This window comes from Tursiops truncatus, chromosome 15 (genome assembly GCF_011762595.2).
Source record: "Tursiops truncatus isolate mTurTru1 chromosome 15, mTurTru1.mat.Y, whole genome shotgun sequence".
Classification (NCBI taxonomy): domain Eukaryota; kingdom Metazoa; phylum Chordata; class Mammalia; order Artiodactyla; family Delphinidae; genus Tursiops; species Tursiops truncatus.
This window is the reverse complement of record NC_047048.1, coordinates 25156195-25170980: the sequence shown is the minus strand read 5'-3', so window position 1 is coordinate 25170980 and position 14786 is coordinate 25156195. Positions and strand designations below refer to the sequence as shown.

At 48.0% G+C, this 14786-nt stretch overlaps 1 protein-coding gene across 3 annotated transcripts in view; it reads left to right on the top strand.

Annotated features, from left to right (window-relative positions):
- The window catches only part of ABCC1 (ATP binding cassette subfamily C member 1 (ABCC1 blood group)), a 130290-nt gene that overhangs the window by 71654 nt on the left and 43850 nt on the right, over window positions 1-14786 (top strand). For all 3 annotated transcript variants that reach the window (XM_033841094.2, XM_033841092.2, XM_033841093.2), the window contains 4 exons: window positions 1208-1300; window positions 3396-3599; window positions 12729-12875; window positions 14461-14548. In XM_033841094.2, the coding sequence (XP_033696985.1) occupies window positions 1208-1300; window positions 3396-3599; window positions 12729-12875; window positions 14461-14548 (532 nt within the window). The remainder of the gene's footprint in view (window positions 1-1207; window positions 1301-3395; window positions 3600-12728; window positions 12876-14460; window positions 14549-14786) is intronic.

Sequence of the window (14786 nt, the reverse complement as noted above, 5' to 3'; positions counted from 1 at the left end):
AGCATATTTTTGGTAACTAGGACTGGAGACCCCGAGGGTGACTCCTTGGAAGGGACTAACACGCTTACCCTTTAGTTCCATCCGTCTCAGCTAAGCAAGTGTGCACTGGACGGACTTCGTAGGCTGTCTCTTTTTATTTGTGTAACTTGGAAGTTGAAAAATGTTGATCTGTATCTTGTCTCAGTCATGACCACTTAACCTTTCTGAGATGCAGTTTCCTTATCTGCAAATGCGATAATAGAACAGTCTACAGCATCTTATCTACAAGTCCTCAAATTAAAGAGCTCTGAAAATTGAAAGTTTTTCTTAACTTATTTGGTGGCAAGACTTGACTTGAACTGATGTGTGATTTATAATTTTGATTATCCCTCTCATGGGAATATTCCTATTTTGCTACTGAAAAAAATCATTGCATTTGCTTCTGGAGCACTGTGCCAGGGCCCTGTGGAGGTGCGATATACAGGCATATCTACCTGTGTCAGGGGTCCCCGAGACCCCACCAGGTTCGTGATTTGCTAGGAGGACTCATAGCTATCATTTATTACAGCAAGATTAGCAAAGTTTGGAGGGAACCAAGGACAAGCTTCCAGGAGTCCTCTCCCCCTGGAGTCACACAGGATGCACTTAATTCCCCAGCAACGAGTTGTGACAATTGTGACAGCACATGTGAAATGTTACCAGCCAGGGAAGCTCAGGAGAGACCCTGTGCCCCGGGATTTTTATTGGGGGCTGGTCACACCGGCAGCCTCTGCCTGGCACAGACCAAACTTCCAGACTCCCAGAGGGAAAAGGGGTTAATCAGGAGAAACCAGCGCAGTGAGTTCATGCAAACAGCTTAGGTGCAGTGAGTCAGTCTTATCAGTTCTGAGAATGGTGGGAACCCTCCCAAAATCCAAGCACCCAGGCGCCAGCCAAGGACCTTTGAACAAGATAAGCCGTCAGGTGGGCCATGTTCACTGTTTTCTGCTCCACTGTTTTCTGCTCCACTGTTTTCTGTTACCTTTCTAAAATCCTTAAGCTCTCATGTGCAAAACTCAACCTGGTCCCGAGGGTTTCGGATAAAGGATTGTGGCGTTGAACGTTCTTACAGGGTTTGTGGGACCCCAAGGGATGCTCCCGGATAAATCTGAAAAGTAATGTGGCTACACTGGGTGGCTCAGCCCGTGGAAGCCCCGTGCTAAGGCCTTTGTTCTTGTTCCTTCCATAGAACCTGGGCCCCTCCGTTCTGGCTGGAGTGGCTGTGATGATCTTCATGGTTCCCCTCAATGCAGTGATGGCCATGAAGACCAAGACCTACCAGGTAGGGGGTGTGTCTGCACAGGGCTCCAAGCTGCACCCCTGCCTAAGGCCTTTCCACTTGGGTGTTAGTTGAGTTCCTTCTGCACAGGCCTTGGGGGTCTCAGCCTTGTCTGCCTGTGGGAACCCCCTGGGGAGCTTTAACAAATGCTGATGCCTAGGCCCAGTTCCAGGGATTCTGATTCATCTAATGTGGGTGAGGCCTGGGCATTGGGAGTTTTTAAAGCTTCCCAGGTTATTACATTGGGTCGCTGAGGTTGAGAGCTCCCGAAATAGTTAGACCTCATGGGCCAGTGACTGAAGTCCCATCTGTGAGCCTCCAAGAGATTCCTTATTTCCCACGGGTGTATTCCTTTCTGTGTGTGTGCATTTTCAAGAGCTGAGCAAAAATCACCCCTTGCTTTTCTCCCCATTTCCTTATGCTGGTCGCAGGGTTAAACTCTTTATTTTCAGAGATACTTCGTATTTTTTAAGTTTTTAAATACTCAAGTAACAGAGTGAATGCCTTTTCATTATAAAAGGAAGTTCAAATAATACAAAAGTATATAGATTAAAAGGGCATGTCCCTTCTCTGTCCCCTTTTTTTTTTTTTTAAATTTTATTTATTTATTTATTTATTTATGGCTGTGTTGGGTCTTCATTGCTGCACGCAGGCTTTCTCTAGTTGCGGCAAGCGGGGGCTACTCTTCCTTGTGGTGCGCGGGCTTCTCATTGCGGTGGTCTCTCTTGTTGTGGAGGACGGGCTCTAGGCATGTGGGCTTCAGTAGTTGTGAAACACGGGCTCAGTAGTTGTGGCACGTGGGCTCAGTAGTCGTGGCTTGCGGGCTCTAGAGCACAGGCTCAGTAGTTGCGGCGCACGCACTTAGTTGCTCCGCGGCATGTGGGATCTTCCCGGACCAGGGCTCAAACCCGTATCCCCTGCATTGGCAGGCGGGTTCTTAACCAGTGCGCCACCAGGGAAGCCCCTCTTCCCTGTCCTCTTAACACACTGAAGCAAATCCTTCTAGAACTTTTGATGTGTTTATATAGAGATCGGACTAACTCTATAGTTAGGCTTGGTGTGTATATGTGTGTGTGTGTCGTGGTGTTATCACCATATATATTTTAACACAAACGGGCCTGTTTGGCAGAGTGATTTTATCGTCCGACACCATGCCTGGGGGATCTTTCTGCAGCATGCCGTGTGGTCTGACTTCATTGTCTTGAACTCGTGCCTGATGGTCCATAGCAGAGACAGGCCAGAGTTCATTCCTCTGCTCCCCCACTGATGGCTATTTATGATGTGCCTGTGGAATTTCAAATGAGAAAGCTTGGCCGCGCTGGTGATGCCGAAGGAGAGAAGAGTTGCAGGACGTGGGGCTGTTGGAATGAGGTTTGGGGAGAAGGGAGGAGAGGCGTGGGAGGGGCATGGGGCTGTGTCGACTCTTAGCCTCTTCCCTGAACGGCCCACCTCTGAAATGGCTTCAGTCTCTGGCTTTGACCTCATGTTGCTTAAACTGTCCTCTTCTGTGACCCAGGAATGACATAACGCTTAATGATAGGGTTCTCGTGAGCAGAACTAAATGCACTTGAAAAGCTTAGAAAAGTGCCTGGCGTAAGGAAAATGCCAGGTGGTATTAAAAATATTTAACAACTCTGCAGCATGGGCACCCAAATGGTCAGAACCAGTGCTAGCTGTACAGAAACACTTCAGCATTTTAACAACCGTGTACTGCCTGAAAAGCAATAAAGGAAATAAGAAAATGGAAGAAAAAAAAATATCATCTCTCGGTTTAGATCAGCAGAGTAGGGCATGTGCCCCTTCCTCCCTGGATACCTGAAAGGTTTTTCTTGCCTCTCTTCCTCCCTTCTGAATTTAAGAGGTTTCTCTGATGTCAAATTTAATGTGATTCGGAGCAGTTTTTTTTCCCTTGAAAAAAGAATCCCTTGGAGTGCTCTCAGGGTCAAGAGTTAGGGTTCATAGGGATTGCAGGCCAGCTTTCCCACCCTTAGGACGGCCCATTTTTAATAGGTGGGGTTGTTGAGTGTTGGTCTGATGCCAGGGCCAGAAGTGAGCAGCCGGCCCCCAGGTGTGGTATTGACTGCTCCTCTCTTCGAAGGTGGCCCACATGAAGAGCAAAGACAATCGGATTAAGCTGATGAATGAAATTCTGAATGGGATCAAAGTGCTAAAACTTTATGCCTGGGAGCTGGCATTCAAAGATAAGGTACTGGCCATCAGGCAGGAGGAGCTGAAGGTGCTGAAGAAATCTGCCTACCTGGCCGCCGTGGGGACCTTCACCTGGGTCTGCACACCTTTCCTGGTGAGTGAAGCCAAGTTTATCCTGGCCCACATTGTTTAATGTTTTATTGTGTTGTCATGCCTAAATATTTTTCAGAAGTCACTGTTTCAGCAAGTCAGCAAGGCCTTCTCCAACCACTCCTTTTTAATAGTGCTACTCCCACCTTTTGTTTTATTCACAGCATTTACAGCTTCCAGCCCAGGGATACTCAAAGTAGCTAGTTCAGGAACTGTTTGTTACAGGTTCACGATAAGATGAGAAGTTTGTGGTGGGATGTAAACTTCTGCTGTCTGCTTCCTTCATTGAGAAAGTCTTTTTTTTTTTTTTTAATTAGTTAATTTTATTTTTGGCTGCGTTGGGTCTTCGTTGCCGCACACAGGCTTTCTCTAGTTGCAGCGAGCGGGGGATACTCTTTGTTGTGGTGCACGGGCTTCTCATCGCGGTGGCTTCTCTTGTTGTGGAGCACAGGCTCTAGGCACGCGGGCTTCAGTAGTTGTGGCTCGCGGGCTTCAGTAGTTGTGGCTTGCAGGCTCTAGAGTGCAGGCTCAGTAGTTGTGGCGCACAGGCTTAGTTGCTCCGCGGCATGCGGGATCTTCCTGGACCAGGGCTTGAACCCATGTTCCCTGCACTGGCAGGTGGATTCTTAACCACTGCGCCACCAGGGAAGTCCCGAGAAAGTCTGCTAAGAAAAAAAAATGTCAGCTGAACTACATGTGTGCTTGTTGCCATAGTTGAGCTACATTATGGTATCAGCTCCTTATCTACTGTCATCTGGTCACAAACCGTGGATTGGCAGTGACCTGTGGACCACACTTCAAGTGGCAATGCCAAACATACTCTGAAAGTACTTATTATTTCATGAATTGTCTGCCTCTCTCCACTAGAATTTCAGGGATTTCTTCTGTTCACTGCTGTATCCTGGTGCCTAAAATGGTGCCTAATAGGCGCTCAACAAATATTTGTCATTCACTGAAAAAAATTCAAACTGTACAGAAAGTTATGAAATGAAAAGTATATTGTCCTCCCCTCCATCTGTCCCTTTCCTCCAAAGTGACAGTTTTGTATGTCTTTTTAGGAAAATTATGCATATAGATATTTTAAAAATATTTGTAATATATTCAAATGGACTCATACTTACATGGTGTTCTAGACCTTTGGACTTGATATGTAATCTCTCAGTTCATGTGTTCAGATGTGCTTCGTCTGTTTTTTTTTTTTTTTTTTTTTTTTTTGTTGATACGCGGGCCTCTAACTGCTGTGGCCTCTCTCGTTGCGGAGCACAGGCTCCAGACGCGCAGGCCCAGCGGCCATGGCTCACGGGCCCAGCCGCTCCATGGCATGTGCGATCCTCCCGGACTGGGGCACGAACCTGTGTCCCCTGCATCGGCAGGCGGACTCTCAACCACTGCACCACCAGGGAAGCCCTGCTTCGTCTATTTTAATGATGTGTACTTGTCCAGAGCATGGATGTGCTGTAGTTGACTTAACCCATCTCTCGTTGCTGGCCTTTTAGGCTGGTCCCTCTTCTTTGCAGTTATGACCCACATTGCCCTGAATGTTCCCATATGCATGTCTTGGGGTACTATAATGGGTCTACCCCTAGCTGGCCAACTTTGAAAAGTTTAAAGACAATAGTATGAGTTAACTATTTTCCAAAGCTGGCCCCAAACCAGGAGACAGTATGGACTGTGGAAACCCTTTAAGCTCAGTTGACAGTTGAGCATGGTTATGGAGGACTTCAGATCATGCCCCCACCCATGTTTATTTTTTCTGTCTTTATATAATTAACTATGTCATTCTTTTTAAAAGATGTTGTGCTAATAAGTATTACTTAGCTATGTTGGCAAATATATATTCTTATGGGAAGTTCCTATGACTAAAACCACACATTTTCATAAATTAGAAACAGAATTTTCTGTTAGGCTACCATCCGCTTCATCACAGCGGAGTTGCAGGTGGAATGTTGAAGGAAACTCCTGCCTTTTCAGTGTTTGTCAAAGTGTATCCATTCTGACACTGGATTTTTTTAGGCTCAGCTTAATGTCTCCCAGAGTCTTAACCCGAACACAAGGCAGTGTGGTGGAAATCAGTGATGCTCAAACTTGTGTGGGCCTCCCAGTCACCCGGAGGGCTTGTTAAAATGCAGCTCACTGGGCCCCACTCAGAGTTTCAGATCCAGTCGGTCTAGGTGGGCCCGGAGTATTTGCATTTCTGACATGTTCCCAGGTGCTGCTGATGCTCTTGGTTTGGGATCCACGCTTTGTCCTCAACAGTGGGGCCCATGGACCAGCAGCACCGGCATCACGGGGTTGCTTATTAGAAATGCAGATTCTCGGGCCTCACCCCAGACCAGGCTAAGACAGACCTGAGTATTAGCAATCTCCCCCTGGGTGATTTGTATGCACATTAAAGTTCGAGAAACGCTGGGAAAAAGGAGGAGTAAGCAAACATTTCCTGTATAGGACCAGCTAGCAAATATTTTGGGTGTTGAGCCGTGCGATCTCTGTTGCAGCTGCTCATCTCTGCCGGTGTAGTGCAGGATCGGCTGTGGATAACACGGAATGAATGGGTGTGGCCGTGTTCCTGTAAACATTACTTTATAGACACTGAAATCTGAATTTTATACACTCTTCATGTGTCATGAAATATTTTGATTTTTTTTGATCCTTTAAAAATATAAAATCCATCCTAAGCTCACGGGCCCAGACACAGGTGGGTCGACCACAGGCCATAGTTGGCTGAGCCCTGGCTTAGAGGAATGGAATGTTTTGCTGAGAGTCAGGACCCCTCCTGAATTCTCCTGCCAGCTCGTGGTGTGACCTGCAGCGGTCATTTCACCTCCCTGCCTCTGGGTTTTTGAGCGTGAAAGATGAAGGGGTTAGGCCCCAGGGATGTGACATTCGGGCCCTGCCCTCCCCCGCCCCCATACCACAGCAGACACCCCCGGTCTGTCGTGGTGCTCTCTCCCACTGAGTTACGTTCAATCAACCCTCCAGGTGACCGCTGCCAATTGACTGGAGTTGGCCCAAGCAGAGACGTATCTTAGCTGTTCTGAAATTCAGTGTTCCCTAAGATCCCCTCCAGCTCCCCTCCAGCATTCCAGGCTGGAAGGGTCTGCTGTCTGATTCTTTTCGTACTCCAGTCTCTCCAGCTTTCCCCCAGGTCCTTAGCGACTCTCTTGGTTTTTTTCAAAAGTAAAAATATAAGACTGGATGGTATAGAGGATGTTCGTTCTTTTTTTTTAAACTGTTAAATAGTCTCTATGTATTAAATACGACTGCTAACTAGTCCTTATTGTATATATGATACATTTTAATTTAAAAACAGAAAGTAATGCATTCGCGTGGTAAGAACAGTTAAAGCTGTTCCACGGAGGGCCTTGCAGCTGCGTTTCTCAGCCCCAGCGCTGCTGACGTTTGGGACCCAGTAATTCGTTGTGTCTGTGGTGGTGCTGTCCTGTGCATTGTGGGATGCTTAGCAGCGTCCCTGGCCTCTACCCACTAGACGCCCAGTGGTACCTCTGCCCCCCACCTCCCCAGTTATGACCGTCCATTTTTGATTGTCTCCAAACATTGCCAAATGTCCCCCAGTTGAGAACCACCAGTCTGCAGTGAAAGGCACTGCTCTTTCTCTCCGCAGACCCCCATCACCTAGCTTCCCTCTCCATACCAGTTTCTTTTGTGTATTTCCAGAGAAAGCCTGCATGTATACCAGCGTAACATTGACTATATGCAATAAATGTAATCAAACGTAACCATCTCTTTTATTTACTTTAATTTTATGCAAGTGATAGCAAATCACACAGAAATTCAAGGCATTTGGATTGCATTTTTTTTAAATAGGAAAAGATCTGCAGTCAGAAGGGTCAGGCAATAAGGTTTAGTCGGTGGGTTGTGTTACACTTAGGACGAAGGGGACCTTTCCCCCTTTCCCCGTAACCCTTTGCTCTGTACATCAGATCCTCTGACAAAACCTGCAGTTTCCAGCTTGTCACCCTCACTGCTAACCCTTCAAATATCATCTCCTGCCCTGGCTTCCGTTAGGAGGCCACAGCAAGAGATGCTTAAGAGTGGAACTGGCTTTTCTTGACCTTGAATTTGCCATAAAGTTTTTGGGTGATGATGGGCTTCCAGAGACGGTGTTGGTTCAGCTGTTTGGTATGAAACAGATGAGCCCAGGGGTCAGTCGGGGACCTTGGCCCAGACCAAGACACTGAAGCCTCTGACTACATTAGGATAAAATATGTGGCCTTCTGTTCCCTTGGAAGGTGTTTGCATGTGCTTTCCACTGGTGAATTCCTGCACTTCAAGGATGATGTGGTGTTTACCCACTGGTAGGTGTGATGGAAGACAGAGGCCTGGGGAGGTCAGGCAGGAATAGGGATGCCATGTGGCAGGATTGATGGGACTGTTTTTCTGGAATATAGAGCCTGGCATTTATCATGTCCTCATGTCCACCTAGTGCACTTTCCTAAAATAGCATCCCTGTCAGTATTTAACATTTGCTCTCTTGGAAGATTTGTGAGCTTCTTGCCTTCTCTGTGCCTTGTATGTCCGTCCCTTCTTTAGAATAATTATCATTCCATATGCTAATTACCTGTTGTGCAGTTCTCTGCTGACCAGAACATACATGGACCTTGTCTTTTTTTGCTTGTATCCCTAGAACATAGAGGACTTGGCAAATGGTACCCACTCACTAGGTGTATGTAGAGGAATGACTGACTAAATGAATGGACAGAAGATTTGAATAAACTGTATTAGTCAGGAACTATCTTGCAAGTGGCAGAAACCTAACGTAGGTCCACTAGAGTAAAAACACGAAAGGGAGATTTTTGAGTCACAAAACTGAAAAGTCTAGGAAGGTGCTGGTTTTAAGCACGACTGGGGTTTTGGGTGTGGCTGGACCTAGGTGCTCCAGAGATAATGTTGGGTATAATTCCTCCTCTGTCTCCCAGCTCTGCTTTCTCCATGGTGGTTTCTTTGTCAGATGGAAACTCGCCATGTGATTACAGTTGATTCTGTCATCTCAGTAACCACAGTAACCAAGGAGAGAGCTCCCCTTTTCCCATTAGTTCCTGCAAAGCTGTGGGGTTGAGTCTCATTGGTTGCGGTTGGCTGCATGCTTGTCCCTGAATCACTGGGGCCAGGGAGCAGGGATGCTTGGATTGGCCAGGCCTGGGTCATGTGGCTTCTTTGGAGATTGGGGTCGGGTCCGGTATGGGCAGTTCATCTGTGGCTGAAGCTCATGGACTGAGGTTGGGGGAGGTTCAGCTCCCCAAAGGAAAACTGACGTGTTGTTACCAGCAACAAGAGTGGATGCCGACCAGGCAGAAGGAACAGATGTCCTCATGGAGAGATGGCAGATTTTTAGGGGTTGGGCTGGGGAAGTTGGTTCCATCATTTGCCCCATTTCTCAGCATGGGGGGGAGGCTCTTTTAGCACTTAGAGGGGGGCGTTAGTCTTCCTTGTTTGTGAAGGATTTTTCGCATCCTGGACCCTCACCCTTTATAAGGCTGTAGCAAACCCCAGCTCCCCGTCCACCTCCACACGCAGACACTTGTGCTAGAGAGACCCCTGGTGCATATCTGTTCCCCACTAGACCGTGCGTCTCAGGATCTCCAAGGCTGCCTCACACAGTGCCTGGCACACAGTAGGTGCCCAATTAACAACTGATGGATGAATGAGTGACCTCTGCTTCCTGGAGAAGTGGATGATGTGGATCTGACGGGGACCATGCGATGTTTCTCCCTCTTAATGCGCTTCCTGTGCTGCCAGCAGCCACCCTATTAGTTGGGCCAGTGGAGCTGGGATATTCTGGTGGTGAGATGCCTGAGGCCTGATTTTCTCTGTTGCTGAAGAGACACCCTTGAGTGTGTGCTTTCTCGCCCTTGGGCAAATCCATCCACCTGCCTACCCATCCATCTGCCTACCTCTCCATCCACCTGTCTACCCACCCATCCATCCACCCACCCACAAACATTTCCTGGGTGTCTGCCATGATCCAGGTGCTGTCCTAGGCACTGATGATAGAGCAGTGAATACTGAAGACAATAATCCGCACGCTCATGGGGTGTTCATTCGTTCTAACTGGGAGAGACAGATAATGCACACCAGTATGATAAATATATAGTATGCTAAACCGTCATAAGTGCTATGGGAAAAAAAGGTTCTGGTTAGAGTGATAGGGAGGGCTTGCAGTTTTTAAATAGGGTGATCACGGGACTTCCCTGGTGGTCCAGTGGTTAAGACTCTGTGCTTCCACTGCAGGGGGCATGGGTTCGATCCCTGGTCAGGCAACTAGGATCCCCCATGCTGCACAGCGCAGCCAAAAAACCCCAAAAGAACAAACAACAACAACAAAAGGGATGATCAGAGCCTTCACTGAGAAGGTGATACTTGAGTCTTAACCTAATGGTGGTCAGGGGCCTGACCAGGGAGAGGGAAGAGTGAGAGGCCCTGAGGCAGGACCGTGCTGCCCCAAAAAGGAATAATCGTGGAGGCAAGCGGGGCTGGAACAGAGGGAAGGAGGTGGGAGAGTGGTAGGAGAGGAGGGCACAAGAGTTCAGAAAAGGGACGTTTAGGAATCAGGTGGCCCCTGAGCCTGAGTCAAGACTTTGGCTTCTATACTGAGTAAAATAGACTGATATTGGAGAGATTATTTTTTTTTAATTTATTATTATTTTTTTTATTATTATTATTATTTTTGCGGTACGCAGGCCTCTCACTGTTGTGGCCTCTCCCGTTGCGGAGCACAGGTTCAGCGGCCATGGCTCACGGGCCCAGCCGCTCCGCGGCATGTGGGATCTTCCCAGACCGGGGCACGAACCCGTGTTCCCTGCATCGGCAGGCGGACTCTCAACCACTGCGCCACCAGGGAAGCCCAAAAACTTTATTATTTTTATTGACATATAATTCACCACTTTTATGTGTGCAGTTCAGTGGTGTTTAGTATATTCACAAGGTTGGGCAACCATCTCCACTGTCTAATTCCCGAGCACTTTCATCACCCCAGAAGGAAGCCCCGTACTTACTGGCAGTCACTCCCATCCCCCCGTTCCCCCCCCCATCCCCGGGCACCCACTAATCTACCTTCTGTCTCTGTAGATTTGCCTTTTCTGGGTATTTCATTTAAATGGAATCATGTAACACGTGTGGCCTCTGTGTCTGACTCCTTTTACTTAGCATCATGTTTTCTGGGTTCGTCCATGTCGTAGTGGGCGTCAGCACTTCATTCCTTTTTATGGCTGAATACTGTTCCTCTACGTGGATGTGTTTAGAGAGTTTTGAGTGAGGAGAATCTCTGGCTAAGAGGCAAGTACGTCATCACTACCTGGAGGAGGGGACCTGTGTGTGCAGCCATCCCAGGGATCAGGTGTCAGTGGCTTTTTGAGCATCTAACTTCCCTCCTGGCCAAGGATCCTGGAAAATTTCTGTGTCTCCCCTCAGGGTCACCTCGCTCGTTAATGTCAGAACCAGAACAGGAACCAGCTCTGCTTTCCAGTACCTTGTTCTTGGGAACCAGTTAATAGACTCTTTGGAAAAATAGTCCAAGGAGTTTGGACCAAGTCCTGAAACAAGAAATAGAACAGCCACCATCTACTGCATTTTACTGTGCCCCAGGCACAGGGCTAAGCACTCTGCACAAGTGCCTGATTCCTTGCTGCCAGAAGCCCTGCGAATACGTATCATGACCCCCATTTTATAGACGGAAAAACAGAGGCTCCATTGGAGAGCTGAGGTGACATCACAGCTCAGGGTCACCCAGCTGATAAACAGGCAGAGCTTATGGATTTAATTGTTAAGATGTAGGACCTTTTAATAGGTAACAAAGAAATGAGGCAGCTGAGACCCTGAAAACACCCTGGACCGCATCCACACCAGAATCTTGGCCACTCCGCCATCTCCTGATTGCTGGACATCTGCCCTGAGCTCAAGAATGAGGTCCCAAGCAATTTGTTTCCCCTAGGGAAAGCCTTTAGTGGCTCTTGGCGCCTGGGACTAGCATGGGGTAGAGACTTTTGCCCATCTGCTAGGGTGCACGGTTTTCCAGATTGCTTTGGTGGTGTATACCAGGTGATCTCAGGGGGGATGTTATTAGCCTCCTCCGGCAACACCTGGCACTGCTCGGGGGCCAACAGGTGGGCGGGGCATGGAGATCCACCTGTTGATCTTTTCCTTCCTAAGCCACGCAGCCCAGCCTTGGATTATTCAGGGGTCCTTCCTTTTTCCTGGCGAGGGAAGTGAAGTGCTGCTGTCTCAAACAACCGAACCCAAATTCCGATTGCCTGGGAATTGAAATCCCAGGCCCCACTGCAAGGCTTAAGGCAGGTCTGACTTTGTGAGGAAGGGAGTAGCCTTTGGGGGACCCTTGGCTGTTTGTTTTTCTTTTTCTTTCTTTTTTTTTTTTTTGAAAACCTGTGTTCCTTTCCTGGGGGTATAAAACCCTATACTCTAAGCTGGAAGGAGCTTTCAACAGTAGCACGAATCCTCCACATCCATTTCACTGATGAGATGTCGGAGGCATGGGGAGAGGAGGTGACTTACGTGAGGTCTCGGTGCTCCTATGTGCCTGGGGTCATTCTAGGCCCTGAGGATACAGCCGTGTACAAAAGTCCTTGCCTTTGTGGCGTTTGCATTTCACACTGCAGGAGACAAGACAATAAACACCTATAATCTTACAATGTAAGGTAGTGATAGGTGTTATGAAGAAAAATAAACCAGGATAAAAGGATGGAGGGAAGTAGCAGGGCTGTTTTGGGTAGGGCAGCCTCTTGGAACCGGGAAGAGGGAGTAACCAGGCCACTGTCTGGATAGGAAGGTCATTTCGGGCAGAGGGAACTGCAAGAACAAAGATCCGGAGGTGGGATCATGCTTGGTGATGTTGAGGGACCCTGAGAATGCCATCCGGTGTCCCATGGAGAATGTTGGTGGGAATGGCCCGGACTTCTGGCTTCTGGTCATTGGTTTATCCAGTTCGTTCTCTGGGTGTTTAGTGAGTGCCTGCTGTGTGCTAGACACTGTTCTGGCATTTCTGCTGCCTCCAGAGGCCAGTCGTCAGCCCCTGCAGCTCACACCAGGAGGCTGGAGCAACTTCCCCGGGCGCAGGTCACTGCTTCTGTGACTGGGACTCTGACTTGGCCTCTGCTTGCAGGTGGCCTTGTGCACGTTTGCCGTCTACGTGACCATCGACAAGAACAACATCCTGGATGCCCAGAAGGCCTTCGTGTCCTTGGCCTTGTTCAACATCCTTCGCTTCCCCCTGAATATTCTCCCCATGGTCATCAGCAGCATCGTGCAGGTACAGGCGAGGCTGGGGAACTTCAGAGAGGGGGTCTCTGGGGGAAACAAAGCAAAAGGGCATGAAAATCCCCCTGGATGCAGCTCCCTCTGTGCAACCCATCCCACTGTGGCCGGGGGGCTTATCAAGGCCCAGACTAGTGGCCTTCGTGCTTTTTTGGTCCTGCCCCAAAGAGAGACATACGTTTTACTTCTCGGCGCACACTCGAGTGTATGAAACAAGTTATTGCAGCTAGGCTGTCCTAAGCTCTGCAAGATTCTTTCTGAAACATTTGATCCTCTTCTATTCTGATCGAGTCTGTTCCACCGTGCCCTACCTTATCCTGTTCTGTTTCTTCAAAAAATGCAGCTTTTGACCCACTAAATTGGTTTTGCAACCCATTCACAGGCCTTGGCTCACCATTTGAAAAACCCCAGCTGGCCCCCCTAGAATCCCCCCAGTCCCTGCAGTGGTTCTGTAACGAGAGGGAACCGCTCAGTCGCACTTGCACCATCTGAAGCTCCTGCACTTTGCTGCCGACAGCATTTGTCACACTCTTCTCCCTAGCCTTGCACGTTTTCCTGTGAAAACCCTTTTCTTAGCCACATAGACAAATTAAGATTAAGATTTGGTTGTACAAGCCCTGGTCAAGGTTTTTTTTAAAAAAATAAGCCAGTAAAACCCCTTCTTATTACGAACAATTTCAAATATACACAGAAGTGGAGCGAATAGCATGAGAATGCTGTGTGCCTGTCACCCAGAGTCAACATTTTGCCACAGTTACTTTGTCTAATCGTTTTTCTGTCTTCCTTCTTCCCTTCATTACTTTCTCTCTTTGCCGAAGAATTTTAAAGCAAATCACAGACCTCTTGGCATTTCACCCATAAATACTTCAGCACAAATTTCTTCTTACATAAGTATAACACCATTATCATACCTAACAAAATTAACAGTAATCTCTTAATACCCAGTTCATATTAAAATTTTTTGGATTATCTCAGAAATGTCCTTACCATTGGGCTGTTTGAATCAGAACCTTTGCTTTTTTTAAAAATTTATTTTTGTAGAACCATAATTCACATTGTGTTCAACGTGTGCAATGTGGTGATTGGATCCGTGGATATGTTGCTATACAGTTATCGCCATAGCGTCAGCTACACTCCTGTCACGTGCCACGATTATCATTTCTTTTTTTGTGGGGGGGAACCATTAAGTTCTAGTCTCTTAGCAACTTTGAAGTTTATTATACAGTGTTGTTGGCCATAACCACCATGCCATGCATTCGATCTCCAGGACACGTTTATCTCCAAGTCGCAAGTTTGTCTTAAACGGGGCCATTGCCTTCGGTTATTTCTTAGGGCCCTTGTCAGCTACGATAGTCCCCCGCTGTCTTTTTTAATACCGGTTGTAGGCTTTTAAAGGAAAGCAAACAAGAACCAAAACCCTTTTTGTTTTTTATTCTAAGGTGTGGCACTGCAGCACCTTCAGAAATAAGGGAGGATGTGGGCCCCTCTGCACCCAGAGGAAACCACTGTAAGTTAGCCTCGGTCTGTTTTGCAGAGACGTTTTTCAAAATAACTACACCTTGTCGTTGCTTTCTGTGTAGGCGAGTGTCTCCCTCAAGCGCCTCAGGATCTTCCTCTCCCACGAGGAGCTGGAACCCGACAGCATCCAGCGACGGCCCATCAAAGACGGTGTGTCCTAGGAGAGTGGGCGGGCGCAGGGTCTTACCTAGTCTTCCCAGGAGGGTGAACTTGCACTTCTGTTATCTTGCTTTCTTGCTGAGAGGCAGCCTCCCTGGGAGAGGTCCACCCCTGAGGGCCGGGTTCCAGGGCCTGGGCTTTGATTCCATACTGGGCAGATGGATGGGCAAATCAAGGATGTTGGAGATTGACCAACCCCTTACCCCCACTAGCTGTGCAGCCTTGAGAA